The sequence below is a fragment of the Vipera berus genome (assembly GCF_964194415.1).
Source record: "Vipera berus genome assembly, chromosome: 16".
NCBI lineage: Eukaryota > Metazoa > Chordata > Lepidosauria > Squamata > Viperidae > Vipera > Vipera berus.
Window position 1 is genome coordinate 8154123 of NC_138219.1, and position 26566 is coordinate 8180688.

Sequence of the window (26566 nt, forward strand, 5' to 3'; positions counted from 1 at the left end):
TTACATCTGGCAGGTAGACGCCCCAACATCTGGAAGAGCTGGTCTCACCCAGCTGCGGGCTGAGTTTTTATTCTTATGATTTTAATCCCCACTCCTTCTTCTCCAGCTCCTGCGGACTCCAATTCCCATCAGCCTTCAGCTGGGAGGGTTCCCTTAGGGCCAGGTGAGGTTCTGATTGGTGGAGTCGGGAACCCCCCCCTCCCCTGTTTTAAAATAAGGGGTAAAAATGACTCTTTTCCATTCTAGTGCCCATCTCCGCCCCAAATCCTCAAAGCGGCTTTTGCTTTACCTGTTGCACGGCTGCCTGTTTAAAGGGCCGCTCGGGGCCTGCTGTGGCTATTTTAGGGACGTTGAACACCATTGGGATGGAAGGAGAACTATGAAAAAGGGGGGGGGGGTCCTGAAAGAAGCCCAGCATCCCGTTTCTCTGGGCCTCAGTGAATAAACAAAACTGGATTCTTCTCCATTGCAGAAAAATATGCAAAAAATAAGAATCCGTCTTTGAAAATTCACCTAATGAGGATCTTTAAACCTCTTCTGAGCACCTTCAGGGCAGAAATTCATTTTGAAAGAAAAGAATTTAAATTCACCTGCATTTGTTGCCTTAATTTTTTTCCGCCTTCTGGGCCAAAAAAAAGGGAGCACGTAGGAACATTGCAAAGAAAGTCTGCAATCACCCTTTCAGTTGTACCTCAGCAAATCTGACGGGCGTCCTTGAATAATAGTAAAAAAAAAAGCAATTAAATCCTTTTGAATCCTGTCATTATTATTTTCTTCTTTCGGATCTCCCATCTCCTGGCTGCAGGAGCGAGTCCCAAGAAGCGAAACTCAACACTGCGATTCTTTCTGGATGGTGCCGATTGGTCAAAATTGCGGCTACAATTCAACTTCGGGGTTTGGCATCCACCTTTCCCACAACTGGGGGGAAAGAGACAGGCTTTAACGGTTTTTGGAGACCCGGGGATTTCCCCCCCCACACACACACCATTTGTCTTGCAAGGAAAACAACAAAAAAAAAACACAGCCACCCTTGTTGGTCTTACCCTGAAGGGAAAGACAAATTATTGCTCCACAGGTTGCAACCGTCTGCCAGAACGGTGTATTACCCATACAACAGTCCATTTTAGTTCAAAGTTACAGCCCTGAAAAGTAGCTTTTTCCCAAATTCCAAACACTTGGCAACTGACTCGTATTTATGACGGCTGCAGTGTCGCCCGGGATCCTGGGATCCCCTTTTGTGACAAATGGGGAAGCCAGATTGACTTACACGCGCGTTGCTAACTTAACCGCTGTGCGATCTGTTTAAGAACGCTCTCCGTAAATGTGGGGTTCGGTTGTGGCTGTTAAGCTGAGCACGGCCTGTTATTTCTAGCCGAGGGAACATATCGGAGATGCAGGCACCTCGTTACCTTCCCCTCCCATCAACTCTTCAGGACCCTCACCATTCAAGGGCAGTCTACCTGCACAAGCGGGAGAAATGTACTGCTTAGGCCTGCCTTGGGAACACCTGGCTGGATCCTGCAGCAACAGGGTGCTGTGACCTTGTACATGCACAGCCACTCTCAACCTTGCCCAGGTTTAACCCACCCGCTCAATCCAGGTTGCGCAAGGGATGAAGCCGCCAGCCAAGGCTGCATCCAAGGCAAGGCCAAACCGGGTCCAGGGGTGTCATTTTCTTGTTTGTTTTTTTTCTCTTCTTCTTGTGATGTGGCTTCGGCCCGTTGCGTGTTGTGTGTGTCACCTGAAGTATTTCCAGGAAATGAACTTCCTCCGGCAACGAATTCGGCCGCCTGCTTTCGCAAGGTGTCTGGACAAGCGGAAATGGTTTAACGACACGATAGCAGTCTTCCAGTATTTGAGGGGCTGCTCCAAACAAGAGGGGGGGGGTTTCCACCTGTTTTCCAAAGCATCCAAAGGCAAGACAAGGAGCCACGGACGGACACTAACCAAGGAGAGAAGCAACCCTGAGCAAGGGGGTTGGACTAGAAGACCTCCAAGGTCCCTTCCAACTCCTGTAATTCTGCATCGCTTCTCTGTCATTCAAGTCATGGTTGTCCCAAAAATGCTTTTTTCAAAAGGCAATAAAAAAGAGAGAGAGAGACGGGGCCTTTAACCAATCAATGGGCTTTATTAGGAGCATCACCACCTCCTCCCTGCCCAATAGGACGAGGGAAAAGTTGGGCTTTCTCATTAACATTAGCAATTAAATGCCTTTGCAGGCTAACACAGCAACAGGGGCAAGAGATTGGGGGGGGGAGTGTCCCTGCAAACAGCTGGGAGGGCATTTCCCATTTAGAGGGGGGTGGGGTGGGGCGCCCAGGCTAAAAACAGTCCCCTCCCCAAGTTCCCCCCCCCCTCAAAATGAAGCAGCCTTGCAAAGCTTTTCACAATGTACAGCCCACCCTTTGCAAATGCAGTTGGCCAAAAATATATATATATATCCTCCCGGGGCTGATTTGTTTAGTTGCCAACTTATTTTAAATCCCTGGGGCTCCTACGCCACAGGGAGCTTTATAAAACCCGGCTTTGGAGCGGAGTTAAGCGAGGCGGTTAAAAATAATAATCATCATCAAGAGGAGCTGCAGAATTGCGTTTTCCAATGCATTCGAATGCTTCTTAAAAAGCGCTTCCACTCAAAACATTGGAATGTGGCTTTTGGGGGTCTCCCCCAACCCCACATTTTCTGGAATGAAATCCCTACGGCCGGAGGAGAAATTGGCCCTCTGCAACGGGAATAGAGGATTTGAGGAAGAGGAAGAAAGCAAAAAAAGGAGGAAGTCAGAGCGACAGACGGAGAATTAAGGCACAGCAATGTTGCTTCCCCACCTCGGTGGGGTTTTTTCCTAACCGCAGAGGAAGGTAGCATTGGGAATATTTCCAGATCCAGACGGAAATCTCCAGTGGGAGAAATGGGATTTTTCACGACACCCTCCTGGGTGTCTTTCCTCCCCCCCCCCCCCCGCCACCAGTGGGATTCTTTCTCTTTCCCCCTACGGATCAAATTGGAACAACAACAAAAAAACCTGCATGAATTTCAAGCTCCAGGCACTGAAGTGGAGCATAGTGGAAGGACCAAAAAAAATAAAAAATCAGGATTTTTTTCTCAGTGGGATGACAAAAATCGGGATATTTTTTTTCTCAGTGGGATGACAAAAATCAGGATTTCCCTCCCCTCCCGCTTTGGAAAGCTGTAAGCCAGGATGAAAAGGCTGGGCTTGCTCTGCCCCCTGGTGGTGGGAAGCTGTACTGTCCTCATCTTAAAAGGGGGAGATAAACCCAACAGGACCCCCCCCTTATTTCTTCCACCAACAGGGAGAGGAATCGAGACCTATCAAAGGTGGGAATTAATCTTCCTGCCTGATAGGGGTAAAAGCAGGTAGTGGCCCTGCTGAGATAGAGAGGGGGAGGGGGAAAAAATTAAAAGAAGAAAAACCGGCACTGGATTATGGCACTTTCTGGAATGGAGTCTCCACCCCAGGAAGGAAATTCTCATAGGTGTATAGCAAAGTTTAAGGGATCGTTCCTTGCCTGGGGCATCTGCTTGGGAAGGACCTACACCAACGTCTACACCCCTCTTTGGTGCTTCAGCCAAGCCCCAGCCTAAGCCCCCCCCCAGGTGCCCCCCTCCTCAAAAGAACGGCGGAGCAGAGACCGGGAAAGCCAGCCATTCCTAAAGTTTGGTCTGGACAAATAGGAGCAGTTTCTCCAGCTGAGCTTCCAAGGACAGTTCATCTCCATCGTTGGTGATGACCCAGTCAAAAGGGACGCCTTGGTCTAACCCGCACTCGGATTCCGCATCGTCAATTCCTGGGGGGGGGAAGGGGAGAAAGATGGGAGGAAAAAAGATTCGAACTTCAGATCTTCCCGCTTCGAGTCAAATGGAAAATCGGTGGCTTTTGCAAGCATGCACACATGAGGCGCCCAACTGGAAGAGGCTGCCAAACCACTGCTCTCTGAAGTTTCTTAAGGACTGGAAACTTAGCATCCCCGGCTTGCGCTCCTTTCGCCGCGATCTGAAAACATACTTGTTCGAGCAAGCCGGCCTGGCCTGAGGGGGGATTGGTGGGGTTTTTAATCATTTTTATTGGGGTTTTTTACTATGTATCAATTGTATTTTAATCGGGCATGCATTTAATTATCTTTTAATTTTTGTAAATTTCTGTGTTTATTCTTGCCCTGTACACCGCCCTGAGTCCTTCGGGAGAAGGGCGGTATAGAAATGATAATAAATTAAATTAAAATTAAATTAAATTTTGCAAACACGCACACACATAAGGCGCCAGATTGGAAGGGGCTGCCATCCACTGTTCTCTGGAGTTTCTTAAGGACTAGAAAATTAGCATCCCCGGCGTTTACAAACACGCGCACACACAAGGCGTCCATCCGACCCATTCACACCGTCTCACTTTTACCTGCCACAAAGACCCAGTCCCGTCTTCGCCGGGTCTCCTCCGTGGCAATCACCCTCACGACTTGCACCAGGTCCCCGTAGACATCTCGAAACCACTCCACGTCCGAGGATCGGCGGGTGTCACTCACAATCTGTGTTTCAAGGTTGGGAGAGGGAGAGAAGGGGGGGGGGGAATGACCCTTTGGGAGACCCGAGTTCGAATGCCGCAGTTTGCTCCATCCCCAGTTTTAAGTCGATTTGCCCCATTCGCCCAGCCCAGCCCAGGACCAAGATGGTTGTGGGAGCTGGTCCCGAAGGCAACCTCAGCTAGTCCCTCACTTACGATTCGTTTAGTGACCGTTTGAAGTTGTGGCACTGGAAAAGGGAGCTTAGGACGGTTTTGCACCCTTACGACCGTTGTAGCACACCCCCCCCACGGTCACATGATCAAAATTCAGGCACTTGGCAACTGACTCGTATTATGATGGTCACAGAGACCCCCTGGGGGTCACGTGACTCCCTTTTGCGACCTTCCGACAAACAACGTCAATGGGGGAAATCCAGATTCACTTAACAACTGTGTTTCTAAATTAACAACTGCGGTGATTCACTTAACAACAGTGGCGAGAAAGGTCGTAAAATGGGGCAAAATTCACTTAGCTTCCTTCTCGCTTAGCAATAGAAACTTTAGGCTCAACTAACTGTGGTCATAAGTCAAAGACTGCTTGCATATTCACCCGGGCCTTACCCAGATGGGTTGCGTCAGGCCCTCCACCACAATGCGGCAAAAGAAACCGGGATCGCTTTGGCGTCGTTCTTCGCCCCAACGGATCATGTCTTCCCGATACAGCTCCTTGTAATCACTGGCGTCCAAAAGCCGCTGGAAGTCCAAGCCATGTTCCTACGTGCAGGAAAACCAACATTTCCCCTGCAATTCTCCAAATTCAACTCTTTAAAATCCCCCCAAAAGGTCCTAGTTCACCTGAGGAACTCACCACCACATGAAAAGTGAGAACCGGACAAATCGCTCCATTCCAGGGAGCACAATGATCTTTTAATTCTATTCATTTTTAAGTATGCCAAGGATCTATGCAGGTTTTTTTCTTTAAAAAAAATAATAATTCAAAATTTTGCACTCCAATCAATCCAGATTCTGCCCCCCAAAAACCCACATAATAAAAAACACAATCTGTTTTAAACTAAGCTATCCATTTAATAAGCGTTTCATGCTCCAATAAAATCAGATTCTATCCCCAAAAACCCAAATAAAAACAATCAGTTTTAAATTAAGCTACCTATTAAATCAGCGTTTCATGCACAAATAAAATCAGATGCTACCGAAAATAACAAAAAACACAAGTCAGTTTTAAATTAAATTACCTATTTAATGAGGGTGTCGTGCTCAAATAAACCCAGTATCTCCCCAACCCCAACCCCCGATAGTTTAAAAAAAAATAAGGCACAATAAATCCGTTTTAAACCAAATTACCTTTGCATATTGCTCTTTCAGAGGCCCGGATAAGCGGAGAATGGTGCAAACATCCAGCCCCAACCTGCCAGCAAAAGACAGGAAAAAAGAGGTCAGAAGTCAACAGATTTAGAGGAGAGCCTCTCTAGCCAGTAGCAGTCTACCTCCCAATTCCCCCAAAACAGAGGCCAAACGATCCCCCTGAAACTCTGGAAAGACACTGGAAGTTGGAAGCTGTTTGATCCAATTGGTTCCCATTGAGATGTCTTTTCCGGCTCTTTTTGCTAGGAAAGAGTGCGATTGAGCTTCCAGAGGCAGGAGTAGTTTACCATCCAACTCATATCCACAAGGACTCCCAGGTTTTTTTTTGTTCCCCCCCCCCTCCCCAGTTAAGGCACTGAACAGCCTTCTCTAACCAGCAATTGACCTATCTATAGATTACAGCTAAAGAACAAAAAACTGGATCCAAAAATAAATTTAGACCTGCTCGGAGTTGAGATCTAATCAAATCTAGATTTGAATTTAATCTAGGGGGTTGGGCTCCCCCCCACCTCAGGGGCAAGCAGGGGGCCTTTCTGGGCCGCCTCTCCCCCCCCAAAAAATCTTCAGACCTTCTTTTTCCCCCCCACTTTTTCCTTTGCAAAAACGAGCGGCCGCATTGGGGATTTTTGCATCCAGCCGCTTTGGGCAATCGCGTGTCTGTATGCACGTCTGTATGCCTAGGGGAGAATCGCGTGCAAAGGCGGGGGGAGGGGCAAGCCTTTGCAAACCCTGGGCAGGGGAGGGGGGCAATGTTGAAGGGAGGGGGCATTGCCAAACCAGTGCCAGCCTTGCAGAGGCACGTGGAGGATGGGTGGGCTTGGTAGGCAGCCCACCCACCTCGTCCATCATGCAAACGGCCCGCCCCCTGCCTCTCTAATGCAATGCGACCCCCACCAATATTTTTTTTGCACATGCATCCCTTCTCTTTTTTTAAAAAAAAATATAATAATAATAATAATAATACCGGCTTTGGATTTCTTCGGCCAGGAAATCTTTGCCGGATTTTCGCTTCCCGCTGAAGAGCAGCACCAGCTTCGGACACGGCGCCATGGCGGGAGCTGAGCGGCGCAGCAACTTTCCCCGCTCCCACCCCCGCCCGGCCGGATGGTCTCGCCCGGGCCCGAACGTTCCATCCGCGCGCTTCCGCCTCCCTCGCTTCGAACCAATGGAAGCGGCCCGGGCTGCGCCGCGCGCAGAGCGGGCGCGACCATTTCGGAAGGGGGGGGAGGGAAAGGAGGAGAAAAGTCCCACAAAGCGAAGCGCCCCAGCACAGCGTAGGAAGAGTGAAATTAGCCTGAATCACGGGGGGAGGCGGGGCGGGGCTGGCTCCGAAGGGGGCGGGGCTTCCTCTAACCACGCCCACGTGCATTGGCTGCCGGAAACAGCAAGAACAAAATAAGTTTTTCTTTCTTTTTCATTTTCTTTCTTCCTTCTTTCTCTCTTTTCCTTCTCTCTCTCCCTCCCTTTCTTTTTCATTTTCTTTCTTCCTTCTTTCTTTCCTTCTTTTTTCTCTTTTCCTTCTCTCTCTCCCTCCCTTTTTCTTTTTCATTTTCTTTCCTCCTTCTCCTCTCCTTTTCCTTTCTCTCCCTCCCTCCCTTTCCATTTTCTTCCTTCTCTTTCTCTCCTTCTTTTCCTCTTTCCTTTCTCTCCCTCCCTCCCTTTCCATTTTCTTCCTTCTCTTTCTCTCCTTCTTTTCCTCTTTCCTTTCTCTCCCTCCCTCCCTTTCCATTTTCTTCCTTCTCTTTCTCTCCTTCTTTTCCTCTTTCCTTTCTCTCCCTCCCTCCCTTTCCATTTTCTTCCTTCTCTTTCTCTCCTTTTCCTTTCTCTCTCTCCCTCCCTTTCCTTCCTACATTCCTTCCCTCCCTCCCTCCCTCCCTCCCTCCCTGCCACTGGCATTTCTAGGCTGCGTTTTCCATTGAAAACGGCTGCGGGCCCAGAGAGGGTTAGATGGGATCGCCCATCATGCGCAGCCAGGGGACGATGATGGGGATTGTAGTCCAAACGCTAGAGATGGGGAAAGGTGGAACCCACGGCCCTTCTCTTTTCATAGAGCTAGCCGGGTACCCGCTTGGTGCCTGCATCTCCCAGCTGCGTGGATCGAGTTGCCTGGGGGGGCTCCCAGGCTCCTGGCCCTGCCTCCGAGACAGAATGTGCACGACGGCCCTGCAGAGTAGGCCGGACCCAGAGACAAGAGGCCAGCCCAAAGCTTCCCTTTAGCTACTGATAAACGTACAAGAGACTCTCCCTGCTCTCTCATCCAGCCCCTTACGGAACAAGACCGCCACCGCCGCCACCCCGTCATTCTCCAGAGCAGTTCAAGGAAATGTTTGTTCTAAATTAGTGGTTTTATTGGCTGTTGGACACACAGTGCAATAACAGGCCGGGAAACAAAGAGTGTCCGGAGGTCGTGCGGAGAGAAATTGGGCAACTCCCTGGCATTTGAGCCCCCAAGGCTGGGGTGGGAAGGCTTGGGGAAGTGGGGGGGGTGTCTCTGAACCACTCTTCCGGCAAAACAAAACGTGCAGGGTCTTTCCTGGGCGACGAAAGAAGACAATTGTGGCGTTGTGAAACAACTTGGGTTCATCTCGGCAGCTCCTCTTTCAGTGCCCTGATCGGCTCATGTCAGACGCAAGACGGGGACCTAAAGATTTAAACTAATTTGAAGATAAATCTGGGGGGGGGGGAGTTGGGAGGGGAAGGAAGAAAGGAAGAGGCCAGAGAAATCTGTGTGCTGAGGGGTAGAGAAGATGATTGGTGTTTCCCGTGAATCCAGGTAGTCCTCGACTTACGACATTTCCTTCAGTGACCGTTCAAAGTTACAACGGCACTGAAAAACAGGACTGTTTTCCCACACTTACGACCTTTGCAGCCCCCCCCCCGTGGTCAGGTGATCGAAATTCAGACGCTTGGCAACTGACTCCTGTTTGTGACGGTCGCCGCGTCTCGGGATAGCGTGATCCCCTTTTGCGAGCGTCTGACTAATCAATGAGGAAAAGCTAGATTCGCTTAACAACCGTGTGACTTATCAACTGTGGCGATTCCCTTAACGACTGTGGCAAGGTAGGTCGTAAAACGGGGCACAACCCCCGCTTAACCAGCGTCTTGCTCAACAACAGAAATTTGGGGCTCAATTGCCGTCGCACGTCAAGGACTACCTATATTTCATCCCAAAACACGGACTGGGGGAAGGAGATCTTGGAGGCATCGGCTACTAACTTAACTGGACCTCACTCCGGACATATAAGACGGGATATAAAGATCAAAGAGGGGGGTAGCCCCCCCCCCAAAAAAAACGTGGCAAGGAAATTAAGAAGGTTCTTCCCTGGAGACTTCCACCAAAGTCCAGATGACCGAAGGAGGGCTAGCCGTACGCCCGGTTCTTGTGGGGGCTCCGCTCTTTGGCGCCGTGTCCAGGAGTTGATCTGCAAGAAAGGGAGCAGATGGTCACTGGGCAGGGATTTCTTCCTTCTCCCTCCCTCCCTCCCTCCCTTCCTCTTCCTCCTCCCACCCTCCTCCTTTTCCTTCCTTCCTTCCTTCTTCCCTCTTCCTCCTCCCCTTCCTTCCTTCCTTCCTCCCTCTCTTCCTCCTCCCTTCTCCCTCCCTCTTCTTCCTCTCCCCTCCCTCCCTCCCTTCTTCTCTTTCCTCTCCTTCCTCCCTCCCTCTCCTCCTCCTCACCTGCGCCCGGGGGCCGCCCCAAGCTGCTTCAGAATCACGTCTTCGAAATCGTCCACCCCGTCTTCGCTCACCCCCAGAGACCGAGCCAGCTCTTCCAGGGCATCTTCGATTTTATCCAGGAAGCCCACAAAGCTGATGCGGTCGTGGGCGAAGACCCCCTCCTCGCTGCCAAAATGCCCTTCCAGCACCGGGACCAACTCGCCGGCATATCGCTCCCAGCCCAGCCCGGCCAGATAATTCTGCACCAGCTTCAGGAAGGCGTTTTTCTGAACGGGGGCTAAGCCCTCTCGGTGGGCGCATTCGGTGACCCCAGAACAACCCTGCGGGGCAGAGTAAGGGTGCTTGGCCAGCATCTCCCACAATTCCTGGGGTTCCATCGCTTTTCTGGCTTTCCGGGGTCCCCGCTGGTGGTCTCCACTTCTGGGGGGCTTCGCTTGGTGTCTCTTGGGCTCTTTCTCGCTGGCCACTTTGGGCTCCCTGTCCTGGTGTCGAAACTTCTCCTCCCCATGGTGTTTCTTCTGCCAAGATTTCGCTTTGCCCTGCCTGGCTTTCCGCGGTTCTTTCTCGGCCTCGCTGAGGTCTAGCTCCTTGCCCAGCCTCTGCTCCAGGTCTTTAAGTTCCTCCAGAGGAGCTTTTTCAACCAGCCTTCCCAAATCCCGCCGAAAGGAACCCAGCAAGGAACGCAGGCGATGAAGTTCCTTTTCCTGAAGCTCGAGTTTGCCAGGAGGGCGACGAGAGACGGTGTCCTCCCCGGGGTGCTGGCGGGATTTGGCATCGCCCGCCGGGTCCAGCCCTTGGACCTTCTCCTGGAGAAGCTGGATTTCGCCCCGGGCGGCCGAGAGGGCAGCCGTCTCCCGCTTCAAGGCTTCTGCCAAACGTGTGTTTTCCTCAGCCAAATTTTGTTGCACTGAATCGACAGCCAAAGATTTCTTTTCGGACTTCTGCAGCAGAACCTCTAGTTCTTCTTTCTGGGCCTGTGAAGCAAGCAGTAAAAAAAAGAGAGAGAGAGAGAGATTTTGTTCAAAACCTTATTTTTTGCAGTTGAAAAATTCTTAAATTTTGCAGCCCAAAGGGCTTCATTTTTGCAGTCAAAAATTCTTATTTTTGCAATCCAAAAGGCCTCGTTGTTGCAGTCCGAAAGGTTTCATTTTGGCGATCAAAAGAATTCTCATTTTTGCGGCCAAAAAGGTTTATTGTTTTGCCCTCATAAACATTTCCTTTTTCCAGTCCGAAAGGCTTTAATTTGGCAAGCAAAAACCATCTTGTTTTTGCAGCCCAAAAGGTTTTGTTTTTGCAATCAAAAAGATCTCTCTTGTTTGCAGTCAGAACGCTTTTTTCCAATCAAAAATGTCTTAACTTTTGCAATCACAAAGCCCTTATTTTTGCAGTCAAAAAGCTGCTTTTTTTTTCTTTTGCACTCAAAAGTTCCTTAATTTTTGCGATCACAGTGGTCTTATTTTTGCAAGTCAAAAGAGGTCTTGCTTTTTTCAAGGTTTGGTATAAAAACTGTCCCAGGCTCTAAGTGTAGAGGCGAAGGGTCATCATATTAGCAGAACTAAAACTATGGAAATGAATGGAAATAAGTCCTCAACTAATTGTGCTGGGTTTGCTTAACGACTTAAGTCAGTGCTGCCTGATTTTACAGCTTTTTCACTGCCGTCGTTCCCCATTGCCCAGCGAGTCTCCCAGTGCCCGCTGGTTGTGTGAAGACCCTTTTCCCGATACCTGAAGTTCAGCCTGCATCAGTCGGATATCCTGATTTTCCTTGGCTAACTTATCCAGCAAGATTCCCATGGCATCCAAGCTCTTTGGATCCTCAGAAAGAGATTCCTTGCCTGCCCGGAGTTGAGCGTCGTTCGCAGAGTCAAGGGAGGGTGACCAGTCCTGGCAGAGGGAGGGGGGAGAAAAAATGGGCAGGGATGACCTCTTGACCAACACTGGAAGTTTTTAAGAAGAGACTGGACAGCCATTTGTCTGAAATGGTACAGGGCTTCCTGCCTGAGCAGGGGGTTGAACTAGAAGACCTCCAGGGGTCCCTTCCAACTTCTTCTTCTTCTTCTTCTTCTTCTTCTTCTTATTATTATTATTATTATTATTATTATTATTATTATTATTATTATTATTATTATTATTATTATTCATGATGGTTTGACCTATCCTCTCTCTCTACCTGGTAGATCTGGAGCAGGGAAGAGAGAAGCACGGTGGTTTACGGGCCATTATGTTCCCCTTAGTGGACTGAGCAATAGTAATTGTCCCATCTCTTTCCAAGGTCCATGCGCCACTAGTCCTCATGGATCTGGTTAGCTCAGGCCTTCTCCAAGACTGTCAGTTTCACTGCTAGCAAAGGTTCGTTGGATTGCAGCATTGGAAGGAGCCTCAATGATCAATTAGTCGGGGGGGGGGACTTTAAGATGGGTAGACTTCAACTCCCAGAATTCCCCAGCCTGTAACACTGGCTGGGGAATTCTGGGAGGTGAAGTCCACCTGTCTTAAATCAAGCTGAAAATTTTCCTTAAAAAAAAATGATGTCCAGACTGCTGATCTTCGTGCACTCTCCCCGTATTTCTCCGTTTCTGCCTTTGTAGAAAAACCTTATTGTCCCACCTTCTCTGTCGCTTCACCTGTCGGCACACAGCTGTCCTGTCTTCCTTTTTGCAAACAGATCCTCTCCAATTCTGTTTTAATCCGTTATTCCAAGGTCTGGATCAGGGATCCACCCATAACCCCATCCCTTTCCTTACCTGTCCACCCTTGGCAGGATGCGGCCCTTCTCCGTCAGAACTCAGCCCCAGATTCAGCACATCCAGACCTCCTGAAGGGGTGGGGGTGGGGACGTGAAAAAGAAATTACAATTTTAAGAAATACGGGCAGTCCTCAACTTATGACTTTAACCGAGCCTACAATTACGGATGTAAATCCTTTCAGTGCTAAATTGAGGCATCCATCCCATGGCTGGAGCAGATTTTTTTAAAAAACTTTTCAGGAGTCATTTAATGAATGAATGTAGCATTCTGCGCTTAAGGGCAGCGATTTACTTAAGGACCGTGGTAGAAAAGGTTGCAATATCGGGTGCGACTTGCTTAAGGACCGCCTTTTTTAGCAATAGAAATTCTGTTCTCAACTGTGGTCAAAAGTCAAGGTCTACCTGTATGGAAAAGCACGCAAACTTGGCCCCAAACTCACCATCCTCAGCCTCAAGGAAGACCCCTGTAGAGAGACGCAAAGAAGGATTTAGGAGAGAGACAGACAGACAGACATAAATACACACACACACACACACACTTAGGTAGGTGATGGATTAGAAGATAGATAGATAGATAGATAGATAGATAGATAGATAGATAGATAGATAGATAGATAGATAGACAGACATGTACATGTACATATAGATATAGATATAGATAGATGATAGACAGATACAGAAAGAGAAATAGATAAGATAGAAATAGATACACATACAGAAAGATAGGTAGATGATAGATTAGTAGATAGATAGATACAGATAGATAGAGATATATGATAGATATAGATGATAGAGATATAGATGATAGATGATAGGTAGATTATATGTGTGTGTGTGTTTGTGTGTGTGTGTGTGTGTAAAGGTAAAGGTTCCCCCGCACATGCGTGCTAGTCGTTTCCGACTCTAGGGGCCGGTGCTCATCTCCGTTTCAAAGCCGAAGAGCCAGCGCTTGTCCGAGGACATCTCCATGGTCACGTGGCCGGCATGACTAGACGCCAAAGGCGCACGGAACGCCGTTACCTTCCCACCGGAGTGGTCCCTATTTTTCTACTTGCATTTTTACGTGCTTTAGAACAGAGAGAGAGAGAGAGAGAGAGAGAGACAGACAGACAGACAGACAGACAGACAGAGAGATAATGACAGATAATTCAGAAAAATTCATCTTGGTGGTTCTTGCTCACCCAACGTAGCCAGAACCCCAAAGCCCACCACGGCTAAAACGGCCAGCAGCCACTTCATCCGGGAAAGACCCTCGTCCTCGTCCTCAGGAGCTCCCATCGTGCGATGGTGGGGCAGCTCCGGCCCCACCTGCTCGACCTCAACACGGACTTTTCGCCGGCGCAAACTCTCCACGTCGGCCTCGGGGGACGCCGCCTCTTCCCCAATGCTGGAAGCTTTCAGCTCATCCTGGGGGGGGCCTGCGGGGGACCAGGGAAAGAGGTCCGCTTTTTTCCCCAATGCCGTTGTAACTTTCAACGGTCGCTAAATGAAAATTGACCCCGCTTTGGAAACGCAAAAGCACCTGTTGGGGTGGATTGAGAGAGGGGGACACGTTCTTCCTCCGCGGGTGGGCTCTCCGTTTTCTTTTCATCCAGCAATAAGAGAGTAGAAGATTCTTGGCTGGAAGAATCTCTGGGAATTAGGTTGTCTTCTGCCTCAGGACTCTGGGTGGAAAAAAGTTTGGAGGTTTGTCCCGGTCCGGAAGTGATTGTGCTCTTATCTTTTTCTCTAGGGATGTACAGAGCAGCGGATGGGAAGGGAGGGAGGGAAAAAGGAGGAGAAGGGAATTGGAAAGGAAGGAAGGAAGGAAGAAAGGGGAAGAGAAGAGAAAGAAAGGAAAGGAAAGGAAGAGAATTGGAGGGAAAGAAAAAAAGGGAAGAAGAGAAAAAGAAAGAGAAAGAGAGAAATAAGGTGGAGATACATATATACATGGTTGTTCCAACAAGCGGGCCTGGACTGATCGTGGTTTTTTAAATTTGGTTTTTATCGGCTTAAATTGTCCTTTATTTCTTTATTTATTGTTTAATTCTTTTTTAATCTTTGTATTCTATGTTTTTTAATTTTTTATTGTTGTGAGCCGCCCTGAGTCCTTAGGGAGAAGGGCGGCATATAAATTTTAATAATAATAATAATAATAATAATAATAATAATAATAATAATAATAATAATAATAATAATAATTACTACACACACACGTGTGTGTATATGTGTGTGTATAATTTACACACACATACATATATTCGTACATATACATATAAATAGATATATAGATATATAATATAGATGATTTTGTTTGTTAATGCCCCAATTAATGAAATCCCAGCAGCAATTCACTTCCCAGGAGTTACTCTTCAAAACGCAAGTGCACAGAGATTTGATTAACTGGATTAATTTAAAGGGTGGATAAGCAGTGCCTCTCTGGAGCTTTTCAAAGTGTCTTCACAGAGTTGTGGCTTCTGCCCCCCCCCCAAACACATACACACATGCCCTGGACCCTCAATTTCAACATTCAACCTTTGATTTCTCTTCTTCCAGATCTGGACTGTCCACGAAAAGCTCGTTCTCGGGCGGAGAAGCTGTTGGGGGGGGAAAAAAATAAATAAATCCACAACTGATTTTGACCCCAGAATCCTTTTCATATTTCTCTTTTTTATTTTTAACCCATAAATTAGATTTTCACTGCCATGGCTTCGCCATCAGCGGCAAGAAAGGGCAGAGAGTTCAGGGCAAGTTTGTGGACAACAGGCAGCGTGGGGGAAAAAAAATAATCTCCTCTTCCCTTCCTGTGTCCCCTCAGTGTTAATCACGGTTAACTTGCCTTCCAACTGGGTTTCTTCTGAAGCTTGGAAACCAAGATCTTCCACAGGGGCAGCCTAGAGAGAAAAAAGCAGGTGATAAAAGTTCGTCCATCTTTCCTTTTTTTTTTTTGATGGGAACAAAAACCACTTCCCAAACTTCCCCAAATTACCCGAGAATCTTTTTTGAAAGAAGTTAAATATGTTCGAAGACAGGCCAGTAAAAGGGGAGGGATTAGGGGAAAAAAAGATGTGGGGGATTTCTTGACATGCTCTGGAAGCTCTTTTTCAACCTGAATAGCGCCTCCTCACCTCTGCTCCTGTGATCACCCAGCTGTTGTTCTCCGTCTCCTGCGAATGTGTGTGTTCAGCCATGCCTTTTCATGCCCTGAGATGCTCAAATATCCACCTGGAAGGAAGGAAGGAAGGAAGGAAGGAAGGAAGGAAGGAAGGAAGGAAGGAAGGAAGGGGGACATGATAGAAGAATTCAGTAGACCTAATGAGTGGCACAATTTTAATTTTTATTTAGAAAATAGAGACGCCACTCATCCCGCCGAAGAGGAAACTCTACGTGGCTTCCTGACCAAGTCGAAGCGACGAGATAAAAACCTTAAAATAATGGGGATTTTTTTAAAAAAAATTCTGTGCCTCACCACGCACCAGAATAGCCCATGCAAGTTATTTTAGCCCCCACTGAAGCCGGCTGAGTTCCAAAAATAAACAAATAAATACAGGGGGGGGGGAAAGGAGACAAAGGAGAAATCCTGTCGGTAGCACCATTTCTCCCCCCCAAAAAAAGACTCTTAAGAAGAGAAGAGGCTGACTTTAAACGCCATCCTGATAGAGCTATTCTAATTCGAGAGAAAATGTCAAGAATCTAAATTATGCTGGTCACCAGAGGCAGTTCGAAGTTCTAAGGAGCGGCCTTGTGAGTGGTTGTGTTTGTGTTGCGGTGGTATTGGTGACCCCAACTCAGAAACCTGTTTGAGCCTGGCAGTCTCAAAAGCGAGGCAAAGCAAGCCAAAAAACAAACACAAAAAAACACACGAAAGAGACCAGCAAAAGGGGACACCCCCCTATTTAAAAAGTTAAGTTTCTGTCTAGGAATCTCTTCCTGCTTGCTTACAAATTCTTACTCACCACCCTGCCAAAGAACAGCTGTCAAAGCAAGAGACTGTCAAAGCAAGGAAAGTGATATATTTTTAGCTCTGCTGAAGGCTATTTAGCAGGTGGAAATGGCTTTGCTGAGCAGAGCAGCAGAGGGGGGGGGAACAGGGAGGAGAGAGAGAGAGAGAGAGAGAGAGAGAGGGAGATTGTGGCCATCCAGACGCTGGAGAAGGGAGGGGACAAAAAAAAATCTGGTTATTTTAATCTGACACACTGAAAGCTTTGGCTCTCTGCGAAGGCCAACTTTGCATCTAAAATGGAATAAAGGAATATAAACTTCGAGCCGGGGGGGGGGGCTGTTCGTGATTCTCAAGGCTGCTTTAGGCAGAGAGAGAGAGAGAGAGAGAGAGAGAGAGAGAGAGAGAGAGAGAGAGAGAGAAAGAGAAAGAGAGAGAGAGAGAGAGACCACCTCTTGCATTCAAGAGGGTCACCAACAAACTGGCTTCATGAAACCTTTGTCAAGCCTTTTTATCTCTCACCAGCAGAAAGCTGCTGTGAATAGGCAGAGGTCACCAGGCCGTGTCTTTTCCCTGCTGTGGGGAGAAATTAGGTTTTCTTCTCCCCCCCAAAAAAAGACTATTAGTTCAGAAAGTGCATTCTGCTGCTGGCAGGACAAGAAGCAACGGATGGAAATCAACCAAGGACAGACCCAGCCTGGAATTAAGGAGAAAATTCCTAACAGTGAGGACAATGAACCAGGGGAACTGCTTGCCTCCAGAAATCGCGGGTGCTCCATCGCCAGAGGTTTTCAAGAAGAGGCTAGACAAGTCACTTGTCTGAGATAGTGTAGGTTTTCCTGGTTGAGTGAGGGGCTGGACTAGAAGACCTCCAAGGTCCCTTCCAACTCTCTTAATTCTGTTCTACCACGCGGATCTTCCAGTTTCCTTCCAGCCCCTTTTGAGACCTGCGGTTTGGCACCATTTCCTTGGATGCGCTTTTTGCAAGCTACCCCAAGCGGTTAAGGAGAAGAAGGGGAAAGAGATTTTTCCGCCGCCAGAATTTTTAAAAAGTTGGATTTCAAGGCGCAGCGATGAGTCTTTGCAGCAAAGGAAGGGGTGGGGTGGGGAGCTAGAGTTCTCCGCTGTGTGCCTGCGTGCTGAGCAATCGTGATTATTGTGATAGTATTATTATTTTCACAGCCAGCAACACCATCAAGGATAGAGCCAGGCCGCCACTTTGGAAGGAAACCCGGAAGGGTAGCGTCTTTTTCGATGAACACACAATCAATCAATTAATACAATTTAGCTTTGGTGAGTTGCAGCTGATGCCTTGAAGAAAAAAAACCTGTTAGTTTTCCAGTTTTCTTGCCAATATTGATTAACAGGCTCTGCCTTTTACAAAGTCCACTGGGGTGGGGGTGGGGGGGGCAGAAGCTATTGTGCTGCAAATAAATGCAAATTCACTGCATTTGAAGGGAAGGGAATGCAAATAAGCGAGGGGAAGCAAGGCTGAAAACCCAGAGTTTAAAACGAAGCTTAGCTTCTGCCTTTGTTTACAGCGTGAACTTGAAGGCTTCCAGAGAAATATAAATGGAATTAAAATAAAATTAAATACAGAGAAGGGGAAGGAAAAGGTCACCAAGCAGTGATACCTCAGACTTGGAGGTATCACTTCCTCCAAGGGGAAGGGAGTGTGTGTGTGTGGGGGGTCTCCTTTGCAAACCCTGAAACAGGGAGTCTCTCTCTCCCTAGCCTGTTGCAAATGCTCAGGAATCCAAGGAAAAGCAAAGCTGGATGTCCCAAAAAAAACAAAAATAAATAAACTAACGAATCTAATTTTCCAGCCTGAGGGGGAAAAAAAACCCAATAATAAAAATAGTAACATTGGAAGAGAAAAGTAGCCGGAGCGAAAAAGGAAGCTTCGCAAGTTCGGGGAAGAAAAAAAAAAAAAGATTATACACCGAAGCGCGCGGGATGCAGGAGCCAAGCATCACCCCGGGAGGTTGCTATGGTAACCCTGCAACACCCCGCTTCATCCCTGCTGGACCACATTTCATTTCCAGGCTTGGGAAGGTGACTTTTCCTGCAGGGAAGGGGGGGAGGAACCGCTCTAAGTTGGGGGGGGCTTTGTCCCTCTCCCCCTCCCCCTCCCCTTTTGCTCCCCCCCCCACACACCCCCCCCACGGCTTACCTTAATCCAGGGGGCGCCCCCTTTGCGCCCAGCCGAGTCGGGGGAAATTCCGGACGCGGCTGGCAACTTTGCATCGCCAAAACTTCCTCGGGGAGGAGGGCAGAGGGAGGGGGCGGGACTAGGGAAGAGCTCGGCAGCCAATGGCGGGAGGAACGCGGCGGTCAGCCGGCCAATGAGAGGCGCGGGGCTGAGAAAGAGGCGGATCGGCTCTTTAAAGTTGGGGGAAAGTTGGAGAATTTGGGGGGGGGGGGAAGAGAAGAGCTTTGAGGAGTGGGGGACAAATGGGGGGGTCGCCCCCCCAGAAACACAGGCCGGAAGCATTGTTTTCAAGGAAGCAGAAACTCCATGTTTTTTAATAATAATAATAATAATACCGAATTAAGTTGCGGGTCTCAAGAGTGACTAAGCTGGATAGAACCGGAGAGACAGCAACAGCTGAATATTTTTTTTTTTAGATTTCCCTATCGAGCAGCCCTCAAGTTTCCAGAGCCTCCGCCTCTCACAACTGCTGGGGGGGGGGCTGCACAAACTAAGCCCCCCCCCCCACCACCAGTAAGATTCGCATCCAGGAAGAAGCTGGGGGGGGGCACAGATGCCAGGGGATCTCGGCTCCCCTTCCCCCAAAAGAAACTACATAAAATAAAAATGAAAAAAATCAAAGGGAGGAAAGGATCCAAATGCTGGGCCGGAAAGCAAGCTTGGTCAGAGATTCCTCCTCCTCCTAGCACTGATGAGGCTACCTAGTTGGGTCAGGAAACGTCTCCAAGGAAACCATCCAGCTCAAGGCAGCGTCGAGCATTTCCTTCCTTCCTCTGTTCTCCACAAACCCCCACTCTCTTCCAGCATTGATGATACTACCCAGTTGGGCCATGAAAAGTCTGCAAGGAAACATCCAACTCAGAGAGCACCAAGTTTTTCCTTCCTTCCTTCCTTCCTTCCTTCCTTCCTTCCTTCCTTTTCTCCGTCCTTCTTCCCTGCTCCTTCCTCTTCACTCCGCAAACCTCCCTCTCTTCTTGCAGATGAGGTTGCCTAGTTTGATTTGATCTGATTAAATTTATATGCCGCCCTTCTCCCTGAGGACTCAGGGCGGCTCACAACCATAAAAATTAATAAAAAAACATAAAAGTAATTTTTTTAAAAAAAGAATTAAACAATAGATGCAATCATTACAAGACAATTTAACCCAGTAAAAAGCCTAATTAAAAAACCGTAGTCAGTCCAGGCCCGCTTGTTGGAACAACCAGGTCTTCGGGTCACGGCGGAAGGACCGAAGGTCAGGGGCCGTCCGCAGCTCCGGGGGTAGTTCATTCCAGAGGGTGGGCGCACCCACAGAGAAAGCTCTCCCCCTGGGGGTCGCCAGTACCCTGAGGAGGCCGACTCTGTGGGAGCGAACCGGGCGATGGGAGGTTGACATTGGCAGCAGGTGGTCTCGCAAGTACCCCGGCCTAAGCCATGTAGGGCTTTAAAGGTTATTACCAGCACCTTGAAACGCACTCGGAGAGCAACCGGAAGCCAATGCGGCTCGCGCACGAGTGGTGTAACATGGGAGTACCGAGATACTACTTGGGTCATGAAACCTCTGCAAGGAAACCACCCAGCTCAGAGACCACCAAGGACCCTTCATTTCAACCCTGAGCTACAAATAATATCACTTCTTCCTTCACCAGGTTAACCGACTTGCAGCAGGGTGGCACCTGGGGGCCTGTTGTGTGGAGAGGGTCTCCCAAGACAGGCAGAAGTCTGCAGGGCGAAGCCTGACCTGACGTCGCTGTATCCTGATCCAAGCATTGGCAAGCTAGAGACGGTCAAGACACCAATTTTGGGTGGAAAAACCGAAAGAAACGGGTGCTTTGCTGGTCAGCGGCCTTCACGCACTCCAAAAACCACATTAGCAAGGTCAGGAATATGGGGTTTGGGGAGGCTTTGCCAAAGGGACGATCCAAATTCACCGCACGGGTTCAGGCATCGGTGCAGTCCATTTTCTCCCTCCGTTCTTGGCTGGATCCAGGAATTTTCCACCCTGTTTGGGATTTGTCTCATTCCCCCCCCACCCGGGCCAGCAGAACGCAAACCCCTGATCTTGAGTCCGGTGCCAGGGGCTTTTTATCCCTTCTGGCAACACAACTGTCCTGGCACACAACTTCGTTGGTTGCTTGGAGCATTCTGCGAAGGAAGGACAGGATGAAAGGCATAAATCTGTCGGAAGGGCGTCAGGAGAGAACAAATGCAGGGACGCAAGGGGCTTTTCAAAAGAGCCCAGCACACTGTGGTCTCTTTTTTTTTGCTTGTTTGTTCTGGACTGAGTATCCTGGACCAAAATTTATTTATTGCCTTCCCTCCCTCCTTCTCCCCCTCGCTGCCTTGGTCTACAAAGAGGATTGGAGGGCACTTAATTCGGGTGTGTGTGTGTCTCCAAACTTGCCAACTTTTAGACTTGAGGATCTCAACTCCCAGAATTCTCCTTGCCTTTGCTGGCTGGGGAATTCTGGGAGTTGTAGTTCAAACAAGTTTGGAGACAAGGCTGCATTTGAGGCGGCTGGGTGCGAAGAGGACATGCTGAGCGGCCCCTAGGCATTAATCCAAGGGAGGAAATTGACTTGTTTGCAAACTGCCAATTTGGCCCAGTCGCTGACCGCTCCGTGTGAACTGCGTGACCCTTTTGATCCGTTGCCTCTCATTAGCTATTTACCCTTTTTTATAAAAAAAACAACCCACTTTTGTTTTTATAAATAACTCAAGGCACCAAACATGACTTAATAATCCTTCCTCCTGTCTTTCCCCACAACTAGCTTGTGAAGACGACTGGGCTGAGAACGAGGGACTGGCCCAAAGCCACCTGTTCGGCTTTTGTGGCTAAGGTGGGACTAGAACTCCCCATCGCCTGGTGATTGGCCGAGTCACCCAGCCGGCTTTCATGGATAGCTAAGGCAGGACTAGAACTCCTTCTGATTGGCCTAAAGGTCACCCAGCCAGCTTCATGCCTAAAGTGGGATTAGAACTCAGCACCTCCTGGTGATTGGACCAAAGTCACCCAGCTGGCTTTTCTGCCTAACTAGAACTCACTGTCTCCTCGTTTCTAACCTGGTGCCCTAACCACTAGACCAAACTGGCTTTTATTATGCCCAATCCACAAACATCGCATAAGGAAAGTTCAGCAAGTATATCCGACGTGTCTTGTCGTTTTCTCTGCTTTGAATGACGGGAGCGGGTTTCACAAAACGGGGACCTCAAGACACACGAAGGCGCCAGCGGGAAGGCAAAATCTGAGATCTCCCCGCCGCCCGGCTCTCGCCTTCTCAGCTACGCTTTAACTGAAGATGGTGAAAAATTCATTTTTGTTTTTAATGTTCGCAACATGAAAACACGAGGGAGGGGTCGTGTATGAAATCCAGCTATGCCTTGCCTTCCCCCCTCCCTTTCTCTCCCCCCACCCCCAGTTCTCTCCCCACTGAACATCCAGCAGGATAGAAACGATTATCAAAAGTCACATCAAGGAACCACTTGACAAAAAAAAACAAAAAACCAAACCCGACAAAAAAAGAGAGAAAAACGGACACAGTGACAAAAATGTCAAATTACAGGAAGGCGAACGTAATAATAATAACAATAATAATAAAAAATAGGTCCCAAAAGTTGGCATTTTTGTCTGTCTCTGTCGTGAGCAAAGGGCAGCAGTTTGTCCTTTTCAAAAAAAAAAATTTTTTTTCTCTAGGAGACAGCAGTCACGAAGAGCCTCCACGTTGGGCCAGCTGCAGCCGACGGTTCCGAAATTTTAAGCTCAGGCCAAAATCAGGAGCACCCAGACCCTCCTCAGTTGCATTCTGTAGGACTGGGAAGGGGGGGGGGGTGAGAGACGGTCTCTTCCTGCCAGATCCCCCCCCCCAAAAGAAGAAGAGGTATTAATTGCATTTGTTGGAATTTCCTGGAAGAAACCAGACGGCACGTTTGAATAACTGCTCAACTTCCGAGTAGGCCGGGCTGAGCTGAAACTGGAATGGAGGCAGATGATGAGAGGAATGAAGAGGGAGGGGAGAAGACGGGGGAAACACCCTCCCCTCTTTTTTTTTTTTTGGATCCAGCCAATCTTTTGAGGCAAGCCGGGCGCTTTGCAGTTTCCAACGCAGTCGTGGTCTGAGGAGGGAGGAACGCAGGACGGACGGCGATGCGTGACGGGTGAAGACGTCAAATGGGTGGGTGCCTCTGTGTCCAGCCACTACGGTCCAACTGTGTGCCCTGCGAGTCCAGGGTCAAGATTGAAGACCCTCCCCCACCATGAGGTCATGGGGGAGGGGTTTTCCTTAAAAAACAAGACAGGCTGCTCTCTCTCTCCTCTCGAACCTGCCCCCCCCCTTCCGAATTCTCTAGATCCATTACTGCCTGGCCGGTGCAAGGGACGGGATTCGGTGCCCCCTCCTCAGCCAAGGATATATAGTATAAACCGGATTCGCCATCCCTTCTGGCCACCAGGGCGAGGACGGCGAGGGAGGGGGAGGGCTCAGCCGTCGTTGGCGGCCACCAGTTGCCCCATGCTCTCCCGGATGTAGACCGACTGGATCTCCTTGGTCTTCAGGCAGAAGTCGCAGGCCCAAACAGCCGAGGCCTCTGTGGTCAGCAGCCCATAGGCGTTCTCCGTCATGCCTGTGCACTCCCGGTGGAACCACTTCTGACACGAAGCCTCGCACAGGATGGCGTCTTGGTCGTCGTTCACTTCACTGCGACAAGCCCCACAGGGGTAGACCAGGCCAGGTGGGGGCTGGTGCCCGGAGTTGCCAGCTGCCTTGCCGGCGGGAGGTAACGGGTTGCCTTCCGAGGTGCCAGTGCTGCCGCTGTGGCCGGCACTGTTGGGCGGGAAGGCGGGCTGGGTGCCGTTGACGGCCGCTGGTGAGCTGGTGTGCTGTTCCTGGTTGAAGCTGTTGGGAGGCGGGTGGAGGGGGGGCTTGCCGGCCCCACTGTCTTCAGCAGAGGGGGGGAAGCCGGGGTCAGGCCCTGGGAAGGGGCTGGGATTGGGGGGCAGGCTGGAGAGATTGGGGTTGGGGCGCTGCAGGGGGGACTGTCCAAAGAGGTTGGCGGGCTGGCTGAATCGCTGGGCCATTGGCGGCCCTCCCGGAGGGTTGAGCGCTGGCCCGGAGCCCATGTCTCCTCCGCGAGGGGGCTGCCCCATGGTTGGTGACATCATGGGACCGAAGCCCCCCATGGGACCCTGCATGAGTTGCCCACCAGGGGGGCTGAAGTTCTGTCCCAGCGGCTGCCCGAACGGCTGCCCGGCGAAGCCCATCCCGCCGGGTTGCACGTAGCCGGGATTCTGGGGGGGCATGTTGAACGCTGCGCCCATCTGGTTCGGTCCAAAGGGGGGCGGCTGCCTCCGCATGGGCTGGGGCCCCCCACCGTAGCTGGGTGGCACCTGGGGGCCCATCGCCCCTTGCATGCGGAAGTTCCCAAAGGGGCCAGGGTTGCCAAGGAAGGGCGCGGAGGAAGTGCCAACCTTGGGGATGGCAAAGTCATCTTCAAAGGGGTTGGAGGCCACCAGGTGATCCACCATCGGGGTGGGAGGGGGAGCAAACTCCGAAAGGTGGGAATAGGAGGGGCCCTGCAAGAAGAAAAAGCCCAGTAAACAGACCAGTATTCATTCCTTCTAAATTGGTTAATCTGCCAAAGAGGTTGCCTTACAATCAAAATCTCCAGCAGGGGGCGCTGGAGGCCAATATATCTGGAAGGTACCAAGTGTGTTTGTTTGTGTTTGTGTGTGTGTGTGTGGGGGGGGGGGGAGAACAGATGAGGAGGATCCAAACAAACTATAATCAGGATGCCTGATTAAACCAACTTATGTGGTTCTCATATAGGCAGTCCTCAACTTTCAACCGCAATTGAGACAAGATTTCCAGCTGTACGTTTTTACAGTCCTAAGTCGAGGCACCCCGTGACCAGACCCGACCTTATGACTTTTTTGTGGTGGTCGTTAAGTGAATCACCCTGGTCATTAAGCAAATCTGCACTCGTCAACAGTCATAAGTGCAAGCCCACTCTTCTAAATGGCCATTAAAAACAACAAAAAAAGCATATATAATTACACGGCAGGGCTATGGAAGAACGGACCCAGCCAAGGGTTGGACAGCCCTTTGTCTGAAATGCTATAGGGTTTCCTGCCTGATCAGGAGGTTGGACTAGATGACCTCCAAGGTCTCTTCCAACTTTACCCAGGGCCTCTGAAACACACCCAGCCCAAAATTACCTGCGTGTTGGACTTGCGACGTTTCTTCTCCGGACTCTTCATTTGAAGACCTGAACAAAGCAGAAAAGGAGAAATTTAGAATAGAATTCTTCATTTGTCCAAGTGCCTATGGAGATTCTCAGGTCATTGCTGTGTCAAAAATGCTTTTTCAAAAGGCATCAGGACCGTTTTTTCCCCTTTTTTAAATTTGGACAAATGTGATTAGATTATCACACTCATAGGCAGGAACTGGTCTCCCGCACAGAAGCTCTCAGCGTATGTGCAAAGCAACAAAATAATAGCAGTAATAATACCAATAAGAGGCGGTAATAGAGATGATGAGGAGGTTAATAATTGTGTGTCTATTTTCTTTCTTCATCTGTCTTTCTCCCTTCCCTCTCCTTCCTTTCTCATCTTCTCCTTTTTTCTTTTCACCCACTCCTCTCATCTTCTCTTCTTCCTTCCCTCCCATTTCTTGCTTTCTCACATTCTTTCTTTCCTTCTTCTTTTCACCCACATCTTCTCTTCTTCTTCCTTCCCTCCCTTCATCTTTCTTTCCTTGTCATCCACTTCTCCTTATTCACTATTTTCCTTCCTTCCTTCCTTCCCCATATAAACATGAGCAAATATACTTAAGACATAAGACAGGATTGTTGTTAGGTGGGTTACAGTGAAAAGCTGCCCCACTCGAGCATCTGGATGGTTTTCACTGTTGTGACAAGTTACAACAGCCAATGTTCGGGTGGGCTATATATTAAGTCATTGTAACTAAACACACACACACACACACACACACACACACACACACACACACACACACACGCTTAGAGCCAGGGAAGGTCCATCTCTCTTGCAAGCCAGCAGCCTACCTCACCGGGTTGTTGTCGCTGCAGGAAAAAAAGGTCAGTTTGGGGTGCAACAGTGAAGTCTACCTAGCAGGGTTGGGGTGTTTTGGAGCAGGGGGGGGGATAATGGAGGGGCGCTTCTGATGATTACCCCCTGCAACGAGCAGGACCAGCCCGGCTGGGGATGATGGGAGGGAGAGTCCACGCATGGGAAGCCCTGCCAAAAGGGAGGGGGCTTCCTGGCTCCTCCCCTCCCCCCATCATCCCTAACGAGCTTTCCCGGTTGAATTTCCACCTGCCAGACCAATAGAGACCCCCACTTTCCCCATCAGTCGGGACCCCGTTTTGCTAGCAACGCCGCCTCCGGTCTCCATGGCAACCACGCCCCCCCTCCTTCCTTACCGGCCTTGCCCTGCTTGCGGCCTGGGCCTGTGGCGAGGCTCCCCTGCGGCGGGGGTGGAGGCGGCGGCGGCGGACCCGGCGCTGGCGGAGCGAGGCCTACTCCCCCCTCCAGCTTGTCGGGGTGCGGGGCCGCCATAAGAAGCGAGCGGGCAGGGAGGGGGGACGCGGCTACCAGGGGCCCGCAGGCCCAGGCCGCGCCATCGCGACGCGCGCCGGAAGGGGAAGCCGATAGAGAGGCGGGGAGGGGGAAGAAAGCGAGCCCCGCGGGCAGCGCTTCCGGCGGCGGGCTTCTCGCCCGGCTGTTCTGGGCGTCTGCCTTCCTTCTCTATGATCCGGGAGTAAAAGCGCCTTTCGGAAGGCGGACGGAACGCCAGAGCGGCGTCGACGTCACTGCCGAGCGCCGTTCTGCGTCCAATGATGATGACGTTGCTGAATGGAGGCTCATGGCAGGAATAAACAAACAGAGATACGACCATCTTGAGATTCTTTACTGGTTTTTTTTCTTTTCCTTCCCTCCTTTTTTCTTTTCTTTTCCCTTCTTTTCTTCCTCTTTCCCTTCTTTCCTTTTTCTTCCTTCCTTTCCTTCTCATTCCCCTTCCCCTTTCGTTTTTTCCTTCCCTTTGCCCTTCTCTTTTCTTCCTTGTGTATTTTTCCTCCCTCGTTTATTCCTTACCTCCTTCTCCTTTCCTTTTTGTCCT

At 49.7% G+C, this 26566-nt stretch overlaps 3 protein-coding genes across 4 annotated transcripts; all 3 read right to left on the reverse strand.

The window, feature by feature from the left end:
* Positions 1–2108: 2108 nt before the first annotated feature.
* Positions 2109–7460, reverse strand: PMVK (phosphomevalonate kinase). Its single transcript, XM_081340292.1, has 5 exons — positions 6865–7460; positions 5880–5943; positions 5139–5291; positions 4413–4542; positions 2109–3807 (listed from the first exon to the last, which is right to left on the reverse strand). The coding sequence occupies exons 1-5, from the start codon at positions 6948–6950 to the stop codon at positions 3671–3673; spliced, it is 570 nt and encodes a 189-aa protein (XP_081196418.1). The 5' UTR covers positions 6951–7460; the 3' UTR covers positions 2109–3670.
* A 760-nt stretch (positions 7461–8220) lies between these two features.
* PBXIP1 (PBX homeobox interacting protein 1) lies at positions 8221–18514 on the reverse strand. 2 transcript variants are annotated; one of them, XM_081340281.1, is made up of 11 exons: positions 18414–18514; positions 15429–15525; positions 15140–15194; positions 14836–14897; positions 13844–13985; positions 13503–13739; positions 12762–12785; positions 12320–12390; positions 11301–11459; positions 9576–10549; positions 8221–9322 (listed from the first exon to the last, which is right to left on the reverse strand). In XM_081340281.1, exons 2-11 carry the CDS (start codon positions 15489–15491, stop codon positions 9262–9264), a joined length of 1848 nt encoding a protein of 615 aa, XP_081196407.1. In that variant the 5' UTR covers positions 15492–15525; positions 18414–18514; the 3' UTR covers positions 8221–9261. The 2 variants fall into 2 exon arrangements, with proteins under 2 accessions (XP_081196407.1, XP_081196408.1); XM_081340282.1 differs by lacking the exon at positions 18414–18514 and adding an exon at positions 16257–16274.
* A 2967-nt stretch (positions 18515–21481) lies between these two features.
* Positions 21482–26527, reverse strand: PYGO2 (pygopus family PHD finger 2). Its single transcript, XM_081340290.1, is given in 4 exon segments — positions 21482–24000; positions 24643–24692; positions 25869–26028; positions 26030–26527. Coding segments are annotated over 4 exon segments (1731 nt in total). The 5' UTR covers positions 26459–26527; the 3' UTR covers positions 21482–22908.
* Positions 26528–26566: the final 39 nt, after the last annotated feature.

What these genes read in the sequence shown, in the direction of transcription:
- PMVK (XM_081340292.1), bottom strand. Translation starts at nt 6,950, where the DNA reads ATGGCGCCGTGTCCGAAGCTGGTGCTGCTCTTCAGCGGGAAGCGAAAA. An exon ending in TGAAAGAGCAATATGCAAAG is followed by an intron (nt 5,292 to 5,879) that starts GTAATTTGGTTT and finishes TCCTGCACGTAG; the next exon opens with GAACATGGCTTGGACTTCCA. An exon ending in GGACTGGGTCTTTGTGGCAG is followed by an intron (nt 3,808 to 4,412) that starts GTAAAAGTGAGA and finishes TCCCCCCCCCAG; the next exon opens with GAATTGACGATGCGGAATCC.
- PBXIP1 (XM_081340281.1), bottom strand. Translation starts at nt 15,491, where the DNA reads ATGGCTGAACACACACATTCGCAGGAGACGGAGAACAACAGCTGGGTG. An exon ending in TGGGGTTCTGGCTACGTTGG is followed by an intron (nt 12,786 to 13,502) that starts GTGAGCAAGAAC and finishes GTCTCTCTACAG; the next exon opens with GGGTCTTCCTTGAGGCTGAG. An exon ending in CTTCCTTGAGGCTGAGGATG is followed by an intron (nt 12,391 to 12,761) that starts GTGAGTTTGGGG and finishes CCACCCCTTCAG; the next exon opens with GAGGTCTGGATGTGCTGAAT.